The sequence below is a fragment of the Taeniopygia guttata genome, chromosome 2 (genome assembly GCF_048771995.1).
Source record: "Taeniopygia guttata chromosome 2, bTaeGut7.mat, whole genome shotgun sequence".
Lineage (NCBI taxonomy): Eukaryota > Metazoa > Chordata > Aves > Passeriformes > Estrildidae > Taeniopygia > Taeniopygia guttata.
The window spans coordinates 124,855,609-124,873,545 of NC_133026.1; the positions used below are offsets into that span (position 1 = coordinate 124,855,609).

General features: G+C 35.0%; 1 protein-coding gene across 12 annotated transcripts in view; it reads left to right on the forward strand.

The window, feature by feature from the left end:
* RALYL (RALY RNA binding protein like) overlaps positions 1-17,937 on the forward strand; it is a 446,384-nt gene that overhangs the window by 305,385 nt on the left and 123,062 nt on the right. For 10 of the 12 annotated variants that reach the window (XM_030266375.4, XM_072924794.1, XM_012572063.5 and 7 more), the window contains one exon: positions 6,737-6,769. The exons of the other annotated variants lie outside the window; for them this stretch is intronic. In XM_030266375.4, coding sequence (XP_030122235.1) covers positions 6,737-6,769 — 33 coding nt within the window. The remainder of the gene's footprint in view (positions 1-6,736; positions 6,770-17,937) is intronic. 12 annotated transcript variants of the gene reach the window in all.

Sequence of the window (17,937 nt, forward strand, 5' to 3'; positions counted from 1 at the left end):
GAGGAAACTGGAATCCATTATTATCTAAGAAAGTTTTCAAATGTAGAGTCTGAATCAAGTTCACTCCAAATTACAATTTAGTTTTCCTCAGACATACTACCAGGATTTAGTCAACTATGAGAATCCATGCCACTGATCATGTTATCTTTGCAAGTTTTGGATTCACAAAGAAGGATACAGCAAGATCTAACATGTCAAATCAGATAGGATACAGCTTTTAAATTACTTAGAACTTTTAGGTTACCCTCTCTTCTTGCTGCCTAAAATTTAGGCCACCCATTTAAGAATATTATTGGAAACCACTTCCTTTTTACCTTTAGTTCCCCTGAGTTCTCCATGTCTTCCTTTCCTACCACATCCCCAAAACCCTTCCATCCCTTGTTATAACAGCATTCAATATCCACTATGACAATGTACATTTCTACCAGTATATCAAAGCCAACTTTTGCATATTCAGGTTTAAGTCTCATCCTAGCCTCTTGCTGCTGTGAAATCTAGCCCAGGGAAGAGGCAGTCTCTCTAAAGCATTTCCTCCCTGTACGAAGATATCTTTTACTCAGTTTTTCAACTGTCAAACTTCAAACCCCAAACAGATTATTAATTCCGTTCTTCTAATGGCGAAAAGGTTATCTATCCTAGCTACCCATGGGGTAAAAAACCCTAGAGGCTCCAGAAACTTGCAATTATGACAAGAATTTAATGTTTATAAATGATGTAAGATACACATTTTGCTAGGAAACTAGCTAAATGTGGTCATCTGCTATGTACATCTGATACATGTGGTATATGTGCTACAAATCAGTACAGGCTGACATCAGGTATTATCAACAGCATCCTGTGCTAAGTATTCCCTCAAAATCTTTTCCTACTGATAGTGCTGTGGCACTGCCCTGTCCTGGGGTTAGGTGCTAAGTAAAACTGGCTACATAAAATGCACTGTACCAATAGTCAGTGTTTTTGCAGCATTGTTTAAAAATAGAATAAAATTTAATTTAATTAATTAAAAAACCTTGCACATATTTTCTGTTGTCCAGACATGTAAAATGCTTAAAATGGTTTATAGATAGATAGATAGATAGATAGATAGATAGATAGATAGACAGACATATAGATATGTATATATGTATGTATATATATATATATATATTCTGGGCCAAAATTCCATTTCTTTCACTTCAAAACACTGAAAAGAAGGCACCTCCATCTTGTTGCATATCAAATGCAAACTGCATGAATGCAAACCAAACCCAAAGGTGAACAGAAGCATTCCTAGACAGAAAATCAAGTTGTCCTACGGGGACAAACTATAATTTCAGTTTTCTCTATCACAAAAAATTAAGCTGTGTAAAATCCATATCACCTATAAATGACTTGGGAAGTTAGCTTCTTCTAGGTACAACTTTTTCCTCATGGACTTGGAGAAAAGCCGGTGCTTCAAGAAGTGATCTAAGTTATTCTCAATCTTAAATAATTAACCGAGTCAAAAAAGTCACAAAATATTATTAAAAAAAGTAGGTTTTTTAATCAGTCAGAATGTATAATGTGTTGTGATACTTTCATAAGGGACTAAATATATATAATACATCTATTAAGGATTATGTATAAATCTGCATAGAGAGAGGCTGGTAGCCAAAGGGATAGTCTTGTTTGATAATCTCTTTATCCCGAGAGTGCTTACTAGTGTAGTAGCTTTCTTATTGAATAAATTCTTCAGTAATTAGTAAAATTTAATTTTAGTACCTTGAATATTTCAGTTGTGAACTTCAATTAACTATGATCTGAGACTAGAAGAGAGGAAGCATGTGCTGATTAAAGGACACTTCTCAGTCAGCTCTGAGGACAGATGTTTTAATACATCCCCATAACTAGCACTCTCTTGTTACTCAGTTCTTCATCTTTTGAAAAGATTTTTTTGCAATACCCAGACAGTTGTCCTTCATTTCATATATGTATAAAATACTTCCTGTTCTCAAATTCTCAGTCTGCTTTACTTTTTTAAATTTCATCACACTGAATTCATACTAATTCTTCAATTTATAAAAAAAAAAAAATCATATTTTAACTCTCTCCACTGGATGATTAAAACCAGCTTTTTGTTACCTATTTTACATGCAGTAACATTTTTATTAAAATATTTTATGCACACCAGTGTTAAATGAATCATAACACTGAGTGTTCCTCTTATTTAACGTGGCTCTCTTTCCCATTGGCATAATTCTTTGTTCATGGTCATGCTCAGGATGGATTATATTTTCTCAGCTTGATTATGAGACTCTCAAAACAGGCAATATCAAGAGCTTTAAAAATGAGACTAAGTGTTTCCTATCATCTGACTTATCATTTATCCACCAAGTCAGTTACCGCATCAAAGGACTACGTTTGCACCGAGAAATGAGAGTTTGAGCTCGCAGTATGCTAGTTTCCACCCCGGCTTTTGTGCTAGAATCTTTATAATTCAATAAATAACAGAAGCATTTAGGGCTGTTGAATACAACTTCTTGAGGTACTGGAAAAACTAATACATAGTATGTAACATTATGCAATATTCATGAAAACAACAGTTGGTTGTTGTTTTTCTAATCTGAGTTATCAATTGCAATGTCAACCACCAGATGGGAATAGAACTTATTAAAGTTGTTAGGGACAATTGTAAAAATTGACATAAACATGTAAATTATTCTTTCATTCCCTCTGTTTCTGAAACACTTCTGATAGGTTAGACCTTCTATACAGTCATTCTACCATTTATGTTTTCCAGAATATGACATTTTCTTGATAAAACTTGTCAACATTTATAAAGATATTTATGGAAGCTTCAGAAGACAAAATGAGCTTCTTACCCTATTCTATTTGACAATGTCCAGGAAAAATGATCTTGGATTGAAATTAAATCACAGAAACCAGAAAGGAAAGATTACCTAGTTTACACCAGCAACTGTTCTTTCAGACTAAATAGATAGTGGAAGTTATATGAAATTATATTTCTTCTGTAAATTAAGACATTGTATTAGGTTTGCTTGCATTGAATGGAAAAATTGGGAGGTAGCAAAATTTACAATGCAAATGCTTTAAAAAGAAATTAGATGACAATATATAATACTGCTTAAAAAGTTCTGAAGAAAGATGGTTTTTAATCACTTCAAACCACAGACTCAACATTCAGAGAAAAATGAATCCATGTTTGATTACTGTGCATGGAAACATAAGTTTCTTCTGAAAGGTCTCTTGGGTTGTTCTTTTCATTTTAAAATTTAATGCATTGATAAACAGGGTAAGCCATAAATCTGAATAATCTTTCACTACACATATTTCTGCTTAATCTTTGGTCCTGCTAATTCTTTGGTTCCTAACACTGCACAGTGCAAAAAAGACATATTTGACAGGTAAATAAGTCAGCCACATCAGTCAGTCTAAATACACATTAACACTATACTGAAGACCAAAATGCTTTACAGTTGTCCTGACTTTCCTATCTGGCTTGAATAAAAACGTTCCCAACCCCCTTGAAAACTGCAGTCACTATTCATACATTTTATAGTCAAACAGAAAATGTGTGGTGCCAGCTACACAGTCAGATAATCCTCCTCAGGAATTCTGATATGAAGGTTGTAACATAAAATGATGACTCATCTGAAAAAATATTTGTTCCTGACCCCTTTCTCTGATTCAGGGCAGATGGTTTTGTTTTTTCAACAGGTCAGAATAAGAATCCTAACAAATTCATTAAATTCCATGTGTTTTTCCTACTAAGTGCTTTAAAGATGAAATTATATTATCACCAAGAGGAAGAATATATTGATTCATAATTAATTACCTTGGAGAATCCTTGGCTAAAATCCATTTGCTTGTGTAATGCATTGATGTTGTTAGAAATGTTATTAACTTTGTCCTGTACACAGTTTTGGGAAGGAGAGGAGAGGATTTTTTAACAAGTAATTATATAGATTTATGTATCTTGGGTCAGGCCTCAAATGCAGAAAAATTCTTGCCTCTAATCTTAATAGGACAATTTTGCAAGAAAGTAGAACTTGTTTTGGGATCCAAGACAGGTTGCAAGGGGAATAATACTAAATGGGAAATTTGTAGGGTCCTCTTTTTAAACACAGTGTGATAGGACTGTAGTATATCAATGGGTAGTAATCAATTGCCTATGCCTGTTCAGTTTACAGTGACTGGTTTTAACTGAGCAACTGACATAGTGTAAAAATTTTTTTCCTCCTGCAAAACTTATCTATCACATGTAGCTAAGAAAAATCTTAGCTCAGAAAATCTTAGCTGAGAATCAGAGGAGCACCACCTCACTCTGCCATGTCCCAGTCCTGCTATTGCCTAGCCTCCCTCCATCCCATTCAAACTGATATATTGCCTTGGCATGTTGACAAACGGATCTTTTCTGATGTCTCTCCTGATTCACTACCACTCCTACATAATTAAGACATTTTTAAGACTTTGTTTACTGTCTAGCTTAGTATTTCTTGGACACAAAAATATGTTTTTGCAGAGACATCTGCTTTAAGATTTTTCCTGGAGGTGTATGACAGCCCTTCTCAAAACTTATCAGAATTAGTCTTTTTGCTATGTCATATTTAATTTTTCAAGAATTCCTCAAAACTCTGGAAAAGTCAGTGTACATTAGGTTGAAAAGAAAGGTAAGAAGTGTTTTTTATTGACAAGCATCACCAGTAAATATTATATAAGATGTTATTTCATATTATATTGCAGTTTTAAACCTTTATATTAATTTGCCATATACTGAATTACCAAATAAAAGGCAAACAGATAATTGTGTTCCTTTACTATAGGAACACTTGCACTAATTAAAAGTAATTCAGCAAATTATCTAAAACCATTTAGTCAAATATAGAGAGAGGTCAAACCTAGGGCAGCACTATTTAAATCAAATTGAATTCCAGCTTGAGAACGGACTTCAAATAGATTTTTAATTACAGTATTTTGTCTATCACACACTCTGTCTTCAAATAAAATCTACCAGAATTTCCTCTATCAGGGTAGTGCTAGGTCTCCCTTGATTACAAAATTTTGATATTATGAAGTATTTATGTTCTAGAGCTTTCATTCTTCAACCTGCTTATAGTTAATCTCTCGAGCCAAACACTGATTGCTTCCCCTGACTGATTCATTTCACTAAGCAGAAAAAGAGGAAATCAAAACATGACACTAGAACCTGCAGGAGAAGGGTGAAACCCGCCATGAAGGGCCCTGTCACTTTATTGCTCTCTGCTAGCACTGCCTGAGCACAGAAAATGCCAAGTTCAGAGTTTCTTGGGACTGCCCCGACCTCAAGGACATGCAGATTTGGGCTTCTACTGCGCTTCCAGGCATATGCAAAGCCATCAGTGCTTCCTCTTCTATTCTCTAGTTCCACACAGATTTCAACCCCAGAAAGAAATTGAATGGTGAGCTATAGTTATTAGGACAACAGAAAAGGGACTGCATTTTCAATGTTTTGGATTTTAGACGATGGTAATAATTAAACTGGTCTATTGGTTTGTAAGTTTTTGCACAAAACCTTTACTGAATGAATAATGACTGCAACAGTACTCAGATTTTATACGAAGAGGACTTTCATGAAGCTTCTTCTCTAAAATATTTATTATTTAAAGTACCTTTGTTTACAACTAATGGTAATTGTTTAAAATTATTTATATTTAAAATATTTTATTGCAGGCCTAAATTGGCTTCAGATTCATAAATTAAATGTTCAGTTCCACATATGATATTCTTTAGAAGGCTCCAAAGAGGCTCCAAAGATATATTAATTAAAGGCTACAAAGCAATATTAATGACCTGGGTATTTATTTTCTGCTCTTCCTAACACACTATGCTCCATAGAAATCATCACATTAGAACATTTTTGTACATCACGTAACCACTCAAAATTACTCAGCTGCAAATTAGCTTTAAACATGTTTATAAAGGATCCTAAAATCACATACTAATGGTCCTATCAAGCAGCTGCTATCAGTAAACTCTATTAAGTCAGAGCATGCTAAAAAAATAAGGGCAGCCAGTTGCAGATACCAGAGCAGGAACACTGCCTGATAACACAGATGAGGATTCTTGTATCTATCCTGGTTGGATGGAAACTCCCAGTAGAAGAGGCTCCTGCCAGTGTGCAGGTGCTGCATCTCCTCACAGCCACAGCAGCCACAGCAGGGAGTGGGAGAGCACTTTGAACCACTGGGTTTAGAACCGAGCATGATTCTGGATCTGCCAAAACAGTGACACCCAGATCTAGCACAAGGCCAATTCTGGCAAATGGGACAGAAGTTCTCATAATGATGAAGTTATCATGTCATATGAGCATAGGGTGCTGGAAACCAATTTAAAAAAAAAAAAAAAAAAAAAGGGCAACAAAAAGAACAAAGTATTTCTTGTTCGCTCTAGACATTCCATTCAAATATCTACACAAGTCATCTGAATCTGCGAAATTCAAAGGGCCTAGATGTGCTGCTTTTTAGATATTTGATCTCTAGATCAAAGTTCCACTGGGAAAATGGGATTTTTTCCAAGTTAAGAGGAAATTAAAGCGGAATATTAAAAGTGCTTACTAAAATGAATCAGGTCCTTCTATTCATGCTAAATTGTGTCATTAAATAAAATTGACACTGAGAATGGCTGTTTTAAACTCATTGCACAATTGTTTTTAAACACAATAAATACCTATATTTAAAAATTTTTTTATATTTAAAAATTTTTTTTATTTGCTTGACAGACTTGAATCAAAGGAGCCTTTCCTGTCCGTTGGGTAAGTGAGAATATGTATATTTTCATGGATATTTATATATTTAACAACCATACAATATAATTTATGAGATTACGTTGAGCATAAGAATCCTATTTCAACATTATGGTTATTTATGATACTTAGGCTTATCAAATGCAGCTTTTAGTCAATAAAGTCAGCAGACAATTCCTTCTCAAAAAGAAGTTAAGTATGTTTTTCCTTTATTGACTAAACAAAATTGACACTAAACTACATACAGGAGTTAAATGTAGCATTAAAAAGTAGCTGGTTTATTAATTTATTTTCACTGACTTTATTCAGAAACCATTCTAAATATCATCTATACTACTTGTCTAATCCATGAAAAAGTAATTGATAATGCCCTTTAAAAAATTGCGGTACTTCAATAACAGAAATAAAATCAAATTTATGAAATAGAACAAAAATCACATTTTAGCCTGACTATAAAACACTGCACTGATTTGCATATTTCAGCCATAGCCTTTATAGTCACTTAAATAGTTATATGTTCTATATATTAAAATGATAACTCATCATACTTTAAAAATTATTTAAAAAATTGTCATATTATAAAGAAATATCATTCTTCTATAAAATGTAGACTAACATATGTATTAGTGGTAATTATCTGTATTTTACTTCTGAGTCTGAATTTCACTTTTCATGCACAGTTTTCCTTTCAGCTTCTTTCTTAAAAACTTTCCAAAGTGTCCTAATATTCTCCCTCCCTGTTTTCCTTCAGAAGTGTCTTTTTTGTGTGTCTTTACTCTCATCTTCCTTTGTTCACACCATACTTTGTGCTATCAAGAATACAAACTGAAGACAAAAACAAAATATCTGTTTAAAGGTTAGCTCTACCATGTAATTATCAGTAACTTCCAAATTGTTGTTCTAACTGCAGAACTAGAAGTCAGCTTCAAACTCTGAAGTGCGAAGTAAAGCATGTAATTTATGATCAAAAGAGCTCAACAAATTAGCTTCATCAGGACTGATATATGTCTTGGTTTCTGTAGCATAAAGTAACTCTGGTTTGTTTGAATATATTTTGGATTTATTGCTTGCTGTTTCTACTTTCTACCAAATCAAAATTATTGGAAAATATTTGGAGAGGGTGTGGAGGGTACATTGCTCTTGTTTTGCATGCTTTGAAATGTCCAAATCTATTATCAAATTCAGTCCCTTCTATTAATAACTTTCATTATTCCAATTTGTAACTTATCCTATTAAGTTGGCTTTTTGGGGCCTCCACTCTCATAATGAAATGGTTATTTGAAAATATCAACTTTAAGATTGAAAAAGGAACTTGCATGACATTTTAGTTGAGGAGCAAAGTTCTAAGTACAAAAATCCAGGAAACAAAAATGCAATCTTAGCAGTTATATTATTTGCCACAAAATGATAAATCCTCTTTCTTATCATGATCTTAAGAACACTGCTGGCAATTTTAGCTTATTTGACTAGGAGGAGGTATTGCATTTTGGGTTTGGGTTTGTTTCCATATGAGCAGATTGGTGGCCACTATGTAAATCCACATTATGTCCACATAATTATTGTATACAACTTTGCCCCTAAAATTGATATCTCTTGGGAATTCTAATATGGGCAAATAGACTTTGCTTTTTTCCAGAACCTTTCAGAAGTTTCCCTGTAATGTACTCGAATTCTTTTATGCAAGTTCATAATAAGGAAGATAGATAAAACCTCTCAAAAGTATTCCCTGTGTGCTACTTTTGCCTTTTACTTCTGTATTTCCTCCACCCCCAAGGAAAGCATCAGAAGGTTAGACTACCATGTTCTAAGGAGGAGCCCAAGCCAACATCCACCTCCTTGGTACCACATAAAAGAGGTGTTCCTCCTAGTCCCACAAACTGGGGAGTTCTTTTTTACAGAGAATGAGTTCTTGTGCCAGAATCTGGATCTGAAGTTTTAGCCCAGACAGCTGCAACTACCAGGCTTTTAAAATACAGTAATGTTTGCAGAAGAAATGCTGACAACCACTATTAAACAAACACATGGGTGCCCTTAATAGCTCTTGCTGCCAGAGTTTGTCAAAACACCAATCTAAATTACTTTTGGCTGTCTCCAGATGGCTTGATCCTGCACACCAGCCTTCCATTCATCTATCTTCTGTAACAGAGATTTGTTTCCACATTCTCATTATGCTGCCTGCAGGACCTAATTAAGCTTTTTCATTTTGCTGTGCCTAAGTGTACGACTTCTTGGTGCTTTTCCATTGCTAATTGTTTTGGCAAGGGAAGGGAACGTGAAATGTGGCAACCTATGATGTCAAGACTACCACAGGTTTTTGAGCTCTGAGTGTACGTGCAGGGCTGCAATCGTCCCATAAGAGATCCCACAAAGGAAAATTGGTTGATTAATTGTTGCATTTTTCCCCCCACCCTCAGAAAGCAGCCAGAGAAGCAGATCCCAGCTCTTGCTGTTGTCCTTCATGTCTCAAATGCAGGGAGAGAGCAACTGCTGTATTCCCTTGGTAAAGACAATTCCATTTATTATTCTTCCTATGCAAAGTGTGTAGCAAAGAAGAAATACCCACTCTCCTTTACTCCACGTGCAAGGCAGGGGTGTAATTTGGCAATGAAGACATAGTAACATCTTTAATGAAATGCTACCGTCTCTAATGGTAGCATTCAAGAGTAAAAATTTATCAAGAATAGAGTCTATTCAGATAAGAATAATTGAATGCAATATTGTGATTTTGGACTAAAATACAAAATTGAATTTGATATTTGTGTTGTCTTTCTTGGCCTCTTAGTGATGAAGATAAAATCCTTAGCAAAGGCTGAGATATCTGTTAGTGCATAATGCTAAGTGACAGTCTGTAAGGGAACAGGATACTTCTCTCCAGAAATGTTATTTCCACACTTTTTGGGGTTTGTGTTCATATTCAACATAAACAAGACCAAGAGGTATCTGGACTTTCTTTCCTTTTCATGTTATATAGTGTTCATGCTCATGCAGGTTTAGTACAAAAAAGAAGTCATGCAAATGCTCAAAGTGCCTGGAAGACTTTAATATCAGAGACAAGAGTTTTGGTAAATATCCACCACTGAAAATGCGTCAAATTAACTTCATGCAGAAAAGTTTTGAAAGGTTCAGACTTAAAAAAACAAGACAAGTCAAGATTTTTTATAAAAAATATATAGATACCGCAAAAACAACTGAGTGCCATCTCATATTAAGTTCATCCTGCTTTGTGCAAAGGATGTATTATATTTTAAAAGCAATATATATTTAAAATACCAACATATTTTAATTATCCACATCAGCTCTCCACAGTTGGAAATTTCCTAATAGTAAAGATGCATAATTATCACCTCAACAAAACAGTCACCATTCTCTCTAGATAATTAGATTGGTTATCCAATTATTAACCACCAGATATTTCCGGGCAGCTGATTTATCATAGCTATCTGCATTTAAGCGTTTAGCACCTGATAAATTTCAGCTAATACTGCATGCAGAATTGTAACTAGTCTTTGGTCTGAGCCTTAAAATTAAAATCTCATTTTGTAAGGCACAGCCAATGCAGCATCTTTTAAGGCCTGTAATAATACTATATGGTGAATGGAGACCATAATTATTTTGTAACGGTGTTGCGCAGCAAATTCTTTGAATTAATTATTTTTGGTTTCTTACTATAATTGTATGTAATAACATGCAGTCAATATAACTTCAACACATGCAGAGGTAGAAAATTCCATCATAGCAAGTAATAATTTTGTCAAACATGTAAAAATATTTCTCTTCTCTGTCAAACATCATTTAATAATATGTCCCATATTTCTAAATTCAGAAGAGACAGGAAGAAAGAGAGAGAAAACTGATTTTTTCGGAGTCTCCTGAAAACAGATTAATTTACTGCCAGCTGCAGAGAATGGGCTTATTTCTGGATAAGCAGGCAATAGTGTTTCACTGATATGGTCTTTGAAAATGTATGTGTTATATACATCTGGTTATCAGCTGAGATTCAATCTATTCTCTGATTTTTTTCAATTTTTTTTAAATTATTGTTTTCTATAAGCAGTATAATCTAAGGTGGAAATCCCAGAAGGAAACATAATTGAAAATTAATGCATTGTATATATTTATTTAATGATGAATAGTTTTCTGTCATGGAAGAAAGAAGAGAGATACAAGTAAAATTAGCACCAATTAATGTTTTTTTACATTCTTAGTGAAAACACTAGAGGTCTACTATACTACTAGAGTAGTCGTATAAACTACTACTTTGGTAGTTCCTCTTTCTAGAAAGTATATGACAGTAGAAAATACTGAAAATCCATGCTTTTTCAAAATAATACTTAATCACAGTAACTTTCAAACGTAGGTACTTACTTCTGCAAGGGACAGAGTAATTTTGGTGGGCTCAGATTCTTGGAAGAACTTGGAAATGCTTCTAAACTTCAAAAAGTAAATTTCATTAATTTTCTTCCAGAAGAATAGTCTTAAAATACATCGAATAGATCAAATTTGTCACTCACATTTCTTCCGTTTGCTTAGTAGTATTTTCTTTCCTGCAAGGCCATTTTGCAGATCCGTAGGAAATTCTGCTCTTATACATTGGTTTGAGGGATCCCATTCTGCAGAAGTGAGGTAGTTTAAATAAAAGCCTAGTCCTTTCAGGGTCTATTACAATAATACTCAGTCCACTTCCAAAATATGCAAGTTTTTTCAATTCACAGTCAGTTTTTGTGGGGGTTTGGTTTGTTGTTGATTTTTCAATGGCCAAGAGATTGTAATGCACAAAATAGAATGTAGCCATGGAGCATCATCTGTAACAAATTCCATCATTCTTGTTCCTCATCCTGGTTGTCAGGTAGCACCAGTGGAAGGAGCAAACACTGTTTCTACTGTTCCTACCCAGCTTCTGAAGAGAGAGAGCTAAGAAAATTATTTTTCTTCAGCAGAGGAAAAATGCAAAAAGAGAAGACACCAGACTAATTTTGCTCTGTTGTTATGACCCTAATAAAATTACCAACCAGAACATAATCTTGCAATTATCGTTCATATTCAGGCCAGGTATTCAGGAGCTGTTTTCATAAAAATCACAGGAGGAGTGAACATACCTCACAATTATTTAAATTCATTGTTTAGACCCAGGCAGCAATTTCTCATGCTTAAAACTGCTCAGGCTTTCTGATTTAGGCAGGCAGTAGCAGATCATTTGCTTTTGCAGAGAATACCCTCTGAAACAACCAACTCTTTGATTATGTGTGAGGTTTAGCCTGGAGGCAAGAGGTACATGTCAGGGTTCTGCAAAGGTTCTTTAGTGGATGAGACTTTCAGGATAGTCACAGACAGGAGGGATTTGGGATTTAACAGCACATATGGATACCTGTGGAAGATACTGAGACTCTAGCTATACCATTTAATTTCAGGTAGTAATGCTGACATCCTTCTCTTCCAATTTTCCAAATCCCACAAGGCTTAAGCTTTTCTATAATTGCCTACTTAGTATTATTTTAAGACTCTGAATCAGCTATTTTATGAATTCATAACTTTGTTTTTTTGGTTGAAGCTCTCTCACAAGAAGTAGTTGTAAAGCTACAGTAATAAGGCTACAACAACAAAAATGTTGGTTCATTCCCTTGACTGAATTTTTCAGTGGTTTTGTGATATTACTCAATGTTTAAAGTGCCTAGATTATGTACTTTTCCTACTGATCTGCAATCTAAATCTAATTATTTTATGGTTTCCCTATTTGCCTGATTTTGTCATTCTACATCACTTCCACTGTCACACACAGAGCAATATATATATATTACGTTAAAAAAGACTAATGAATTTAGCAATAAAAAGTGATTTTCCTAATTTGTAATTCCTAAATTAACTTTTATTTGCACCAAACTCATGAGATATTAATCTTAATAAATTATTTTCCCCCTCTCTGATCTTAATAATATCAGTAGTAATGTTCTTCATAGCTGGAAAAGGCAAAAGCATGAGAGTATTCTTTTTCTCATCTGGTTATTCTATTTCCCTTTCTCTTTTTTTTTTTTTTTTTTCTGTCTACTATTTCTGTCTTCCAAGATTTCCCTTTCCCTAGCAATTCTAGAAACACAATATATTTACATATAATTTATATGTTGGTTTAATGATGAACAATTCCTTAGCACTAAATATTTCTATTCTCACCTATGTACCAGATAGCCAGGAGGTTTTCTAGAGGAGGGAAAATTATTCACAAGAGAGTGTTTCTGATGGAAGTTCAGGAGGCTGAAATATTCAGGGAGTGTAGGATTGAAATCTGAGAACATAAGAGGAAAGTCAAGGGAAAAGGATAACTCAAAAGGGAAAAAAAGGGAGAAAATATCTTACAATAGAGGATGAAGGGAGGAAGAAGAACAATATTTGCTGGGCATGTACTCTCACCGTAAAACAAGACAATTTATGTCTAATTTGCTTTTTTTTGTTCTCCAAACAGCAGTGATTGACTTACTTACATCTTATAGAAAATAGTGTTTGAAAAGGTCTATGCTAGCAGTATTCTTATTTCCCATTTCTGAGGTATCAACATAGCATCTTGCCACTTCCATCTATATGGGCTTCTGCAAGTATTCAGTATGAATAAGCTTACTGGGGCAGTCACAGGTAGAAATATCATGAGACATAGCTCCCCACTCAAAACACATCTGAAAATTGAGATAGTTTTTCATCCTTCTCATCTATCCTTATTGAAACTGTTGCATATGAAAGACTTTATTTATTCTTACAAACTTACAGATCCTTAAAAAGAAGTTTTATCCAAATTTCTTCCTCTTGATAGATATTGACAAATATATTGAAAGATATCATTCTGAAGTTTTATATTTTGAGTTTCAAATTCCCTATAATGCTGTACAAATCAGTCAGCCCGTGTCTACCTCTTGCTCTTCTGCCTGTGTTTCTCTACATTTGTACAATTATAAGAACTGAAACTCTTCTTAATATTAAGTTCTTAGCACGCTTGGCCTTAAACAAATATTTGAAGGGGATCTGATGGCTGATCCCTCTGATTCCATGCTTGAAATCAATTTGATCTTTTTCACCAGAAACTGAAATTTGATTAATCTAATGTAACATCTTACTTGCACTTGAACTACAAGAGAAAGATTTGCTTGAAAGAGTAAATGCCAGAAAGACAGCGAGAGCTGCTATGTGAACAGTCTGCTTCCCACCCTCCTGTTGTAATATAACTGGCAGTTTCTTGATAAAGAGATTTCTTTGGAGTTCAACCAAATGTGACAATAGCAATCAGTCAGTGGACTTGCTTCAGAAGTTATTGCTCGACACCAGTCTGTGCATTCACTGGCTTTCTAAACAGTAAAGTCAGGAGAATGAGAGGAGGCAGTGCAGAAAGAGGCATATCAGAGAGAAACGTTGCTTCTGAACAGCAAACTGGAACTTTCCAATGTCCCTTTCATGTTTATTAAAGATTTTAAAAAATATAAAGAGCTTCAGGCTAGGAATTATTGTCGTTAATATTGCTCTGTTAATAGCTTTTTGTGCAATACCAAGGAACAACTACTCACGTCTTGCTTTACTGTGTCATTCAGCTGTGTATTCGCATACTGTGGTATAAACCCAATTGAAATAAAATCACAATATGTGATATTAGGCAAGATTTCAACTAGTAAAATGAATTGGATCATAGATTATTTTCTATATTATCTTGGTCTCAGATTTGACCTTATTTAACCCTTTCTGACTACCTTGGAATAATCATCTACACACCATAATTTGAAAAGAAGCACAACTGTCAGGGATATTTATGATCATATTCAATAGTCTCTGTTTGGCCCAAATTGGTGTTGATTTCAAAGGTCTTGATTTTGGCTGTATTGGTTTCAGTCTCTTTGGGGGAAATTTTTGCTTAGTTTCAATTATGAACTGCAGTTCAAAAGTACTATGTCGATATCCATTGAGCCCAGGGATTTTTTTTTATCTCAGGTTCAGACCAGATTCTTATAATTCTCACCATTCCTCAAGCCAAAGTTCAACTTCTTCTACATCAACCATACACATTCTAGGTGTATGCACAAGTTTCACAGTTTATAAAAACTTCAATGTTAATGTAGCTTAAAAAAATGGGAATTAGGTCATACCCTGCCCTATCAAAAGTGGGATAAGAGCTTTATTGCTAAGAGTTTAATTACTGTCCTTCAAATTCTTTAATTTCTGAAGTCTTCAGCTTTGGTTCTTAAATCATTTAAGGACCAGTTTTGCTCAATAAAATTAAATCCTTCACAACATATTAGAGCCTAATTAGAAGTTGGAGAATAAGCCTTAAATTTGAAGTAGAAATAACAAAGAGACTGTCACACATGACCAGCCACAGTTGGCAGTTGACATTGTTATAGTAGTTACTGTTGCTAATGCCAAAGCATTAGTTTAATTTGAAAGGTATAAATAAACTGATTTTCAGCAAATATAGAGGGTTGTTTTTCCTTTCAGTTGCCTCTAATCCTGTATTAAAAAAAATTTAAAAATCCAAAAAGATACAGACATTCTAAGATCTCCGTACTTGAATCCTACAGCCTTTATTCTAAAGAAGAAGGATGGACAGTTGAATCAGCTGCCATCCTGTAACCACTTTCTGACTACTACTTTTATCAAATATTTTGATAAACACAAAGATAGACACTAGAAAGTAGTTGCAAGTCCCAACAGTTATAACTTTCTGTAGGATGACAGAAATGTTTGGGTTAGAAGGGACCCTGAATATAATCTGTTTACAACCAGTGTCACCCACTAGACAAGGCTGCTCAAAGCCCTATCCAATCCGGCCTTGAACACTTGCAGAGCTAAAGCATCCACAACTTTTCTGGGCAACACATTCCAGTGTCTCACCATCCTCACAGCAAATTTCTTCCTAATATCTAATTTGAATCTGCCCTCTTTCAGTTTAAAGCCATTCCCTCTTGTCCTATCATGTAGTGACACACCTTTGTGTGTCCCTCTCCTATCTTTCTTGTAGGCACCTTTAGGTACTGGAAGGCTGCTACAAGATTTCCCCAGAGTCTTTTCTTCTCCAGGTGCAGCAGCCCCCAACTCTCATCCTGCCTTCATGAGAAAGGTGTTCCAGCCCTGTGATCATCTTCATGGCTCTCCTCTGGATTTGTTCCAACAGGTCACATCCTTCTTATGTTGGGAACACCAGAACTGGGTGCAGTGCTCCACATGGAGTCTCATGAGAGCAGAATAGAGGGGGAGAATCACCTCCCTCACCTGATGCTCGTGTTCCTTGTGTTGAAGCCAAGAATACCACTGGCTCTGTGGGCTCTGAGTACACACTGCTGACTCATATAGAGTTTCTTTTCAACCAACTCTTTTCTTTTCAACGTCTTTTGCCAGAAGCACTTATTTGCCGTCAGTACCTACTGGAAACAGCCTTTCTTTATTGCCATCTATATAAAGGGACACAAAGTAAAGAGATTTTTTCAGGCAAACTATGTACAATAAATAGTCAAAATGAAAAATTACCAACTTTCAGACTACATTTTTCACATGAACTGTATGTTCTGAACTATTTGAAAGTAGCCAACTCCTTCACAGAAATCAAGATCAATATACAAAGGAGGAAAACTGAATCATTTCTCAAATAATCTAATTCATACTGCAGATCTTTCTTGGTGTAAAAATGGATATGGGATGGAAATGGAAGCTACATCTTCCGAGACAGTGAAGGTATTGAAACAAAACTGGAGCTCTTTATTGTGGCTTATATAGCAGTATTGTGCCAAAGTGTTGACATTCCTTTAGCAGAGATGGACGACCCTGAGAGTTATTGAATAAGGGTTTGTCTCCTTGCAAAATGAATTTTTTTGCTTGTATACACATACACAAATTAATCATGGTTATACTTTAAATCTCAAATCAGGTATGATTTGGTTTCAAGCCAACCTTGTCTAGGTGTCAGTATTTCGTATTCTGGATGACTCTTTATAGGCTATAAAACTAAAACTGTCTTATTGGATAGAGCATTCACAGAAAAATAGAATTCCAACCATGTAATTGTATAAGGGTGAGTAATGGTAGTGTGGTTTTGCTGGGAGAAGGCAAAAACCATGCAAGGGGAGTTCAGCAAGAAGGTAAGAGAGTGGGAAGGAGGAGTCAGAGAGAGAGACCTTAACAATCATTCCTTCACAGAGTCTTGCGGTTTGGGAAGAGATGCTGGAAGCAATTCTCAGACTAAATTGTTTTGGTAGCTTAATTCAATAGACTATATAAAATGAAATTTAGTCTAAGGTGTATTGTTAAATTCTAATGTACATTTCCGACAGTGGTAAACCACTTGAAAAGAAACCTTCTTTAAATGTTTACTAGACAAGGTGCATAAAAGTACAAACAGAGCCCTCATCTGTCAGGGACTATGATCACATAATCCAGGGAAGAATATTACAGAAAATGGCAATAATGGAAGCATAAAGTTCCACAAGCCCTATTTTGTGCAAATCATAGAATCACAGAATGGTTTGTCTTGGTAGGGACCTTAAAAATCATGTAGTTCCAATCTCCCCTGCACAGGCAGGGGCAACTTCCACTAGACCAGGTTGCTCAAGAATTATTATGTTCTTAATGGAAAATAAGAATCAGCCAATGAAATTTACCCATCTGCTACAAGCAAGCTGTCAAAATTTCAAACTGTGCAACTGTTCCTGGTAGCTTGAAACCGCAATATAAAGGAGTCTCCAGGAGAAGTACTGTAGCATTCAGCAAGTGCAAGGGAGAAGATGAAGGGAAATCACATAAAACACATACCGAATTTCCCAAATTTACTGTGAGTTGGTTCTTTTATTTCTTTTCTTCTTAAGATATAGCAGCCCGAGTGGAACATCAGTTTACAATCAATTCTGCTGCCAAAATATTTGACAGAGTATGGAACATGTGATTTAAAAAATGTGACTTTTGTATTTTAAAAGAGCTTAAACATGGGAAAAGCAGGTAAAACTTGAAGCCAAAAATGTACCCTGATTAAACTCTACATTGAATATGCTCCTAAAAAATCATCAATGAGGGAGAGAGCAAATTATTAATACCCCATGTTGTTAGATGCCCTTAGAATTTGGAGGTAACCATAAAAAATATGCCAGGCCGAATAAAGCAGGAGTATCCAGACTGCTGTCTTCCATGCTATGGAAGGCAGGAGCATAAGTGAATGAGGAAAC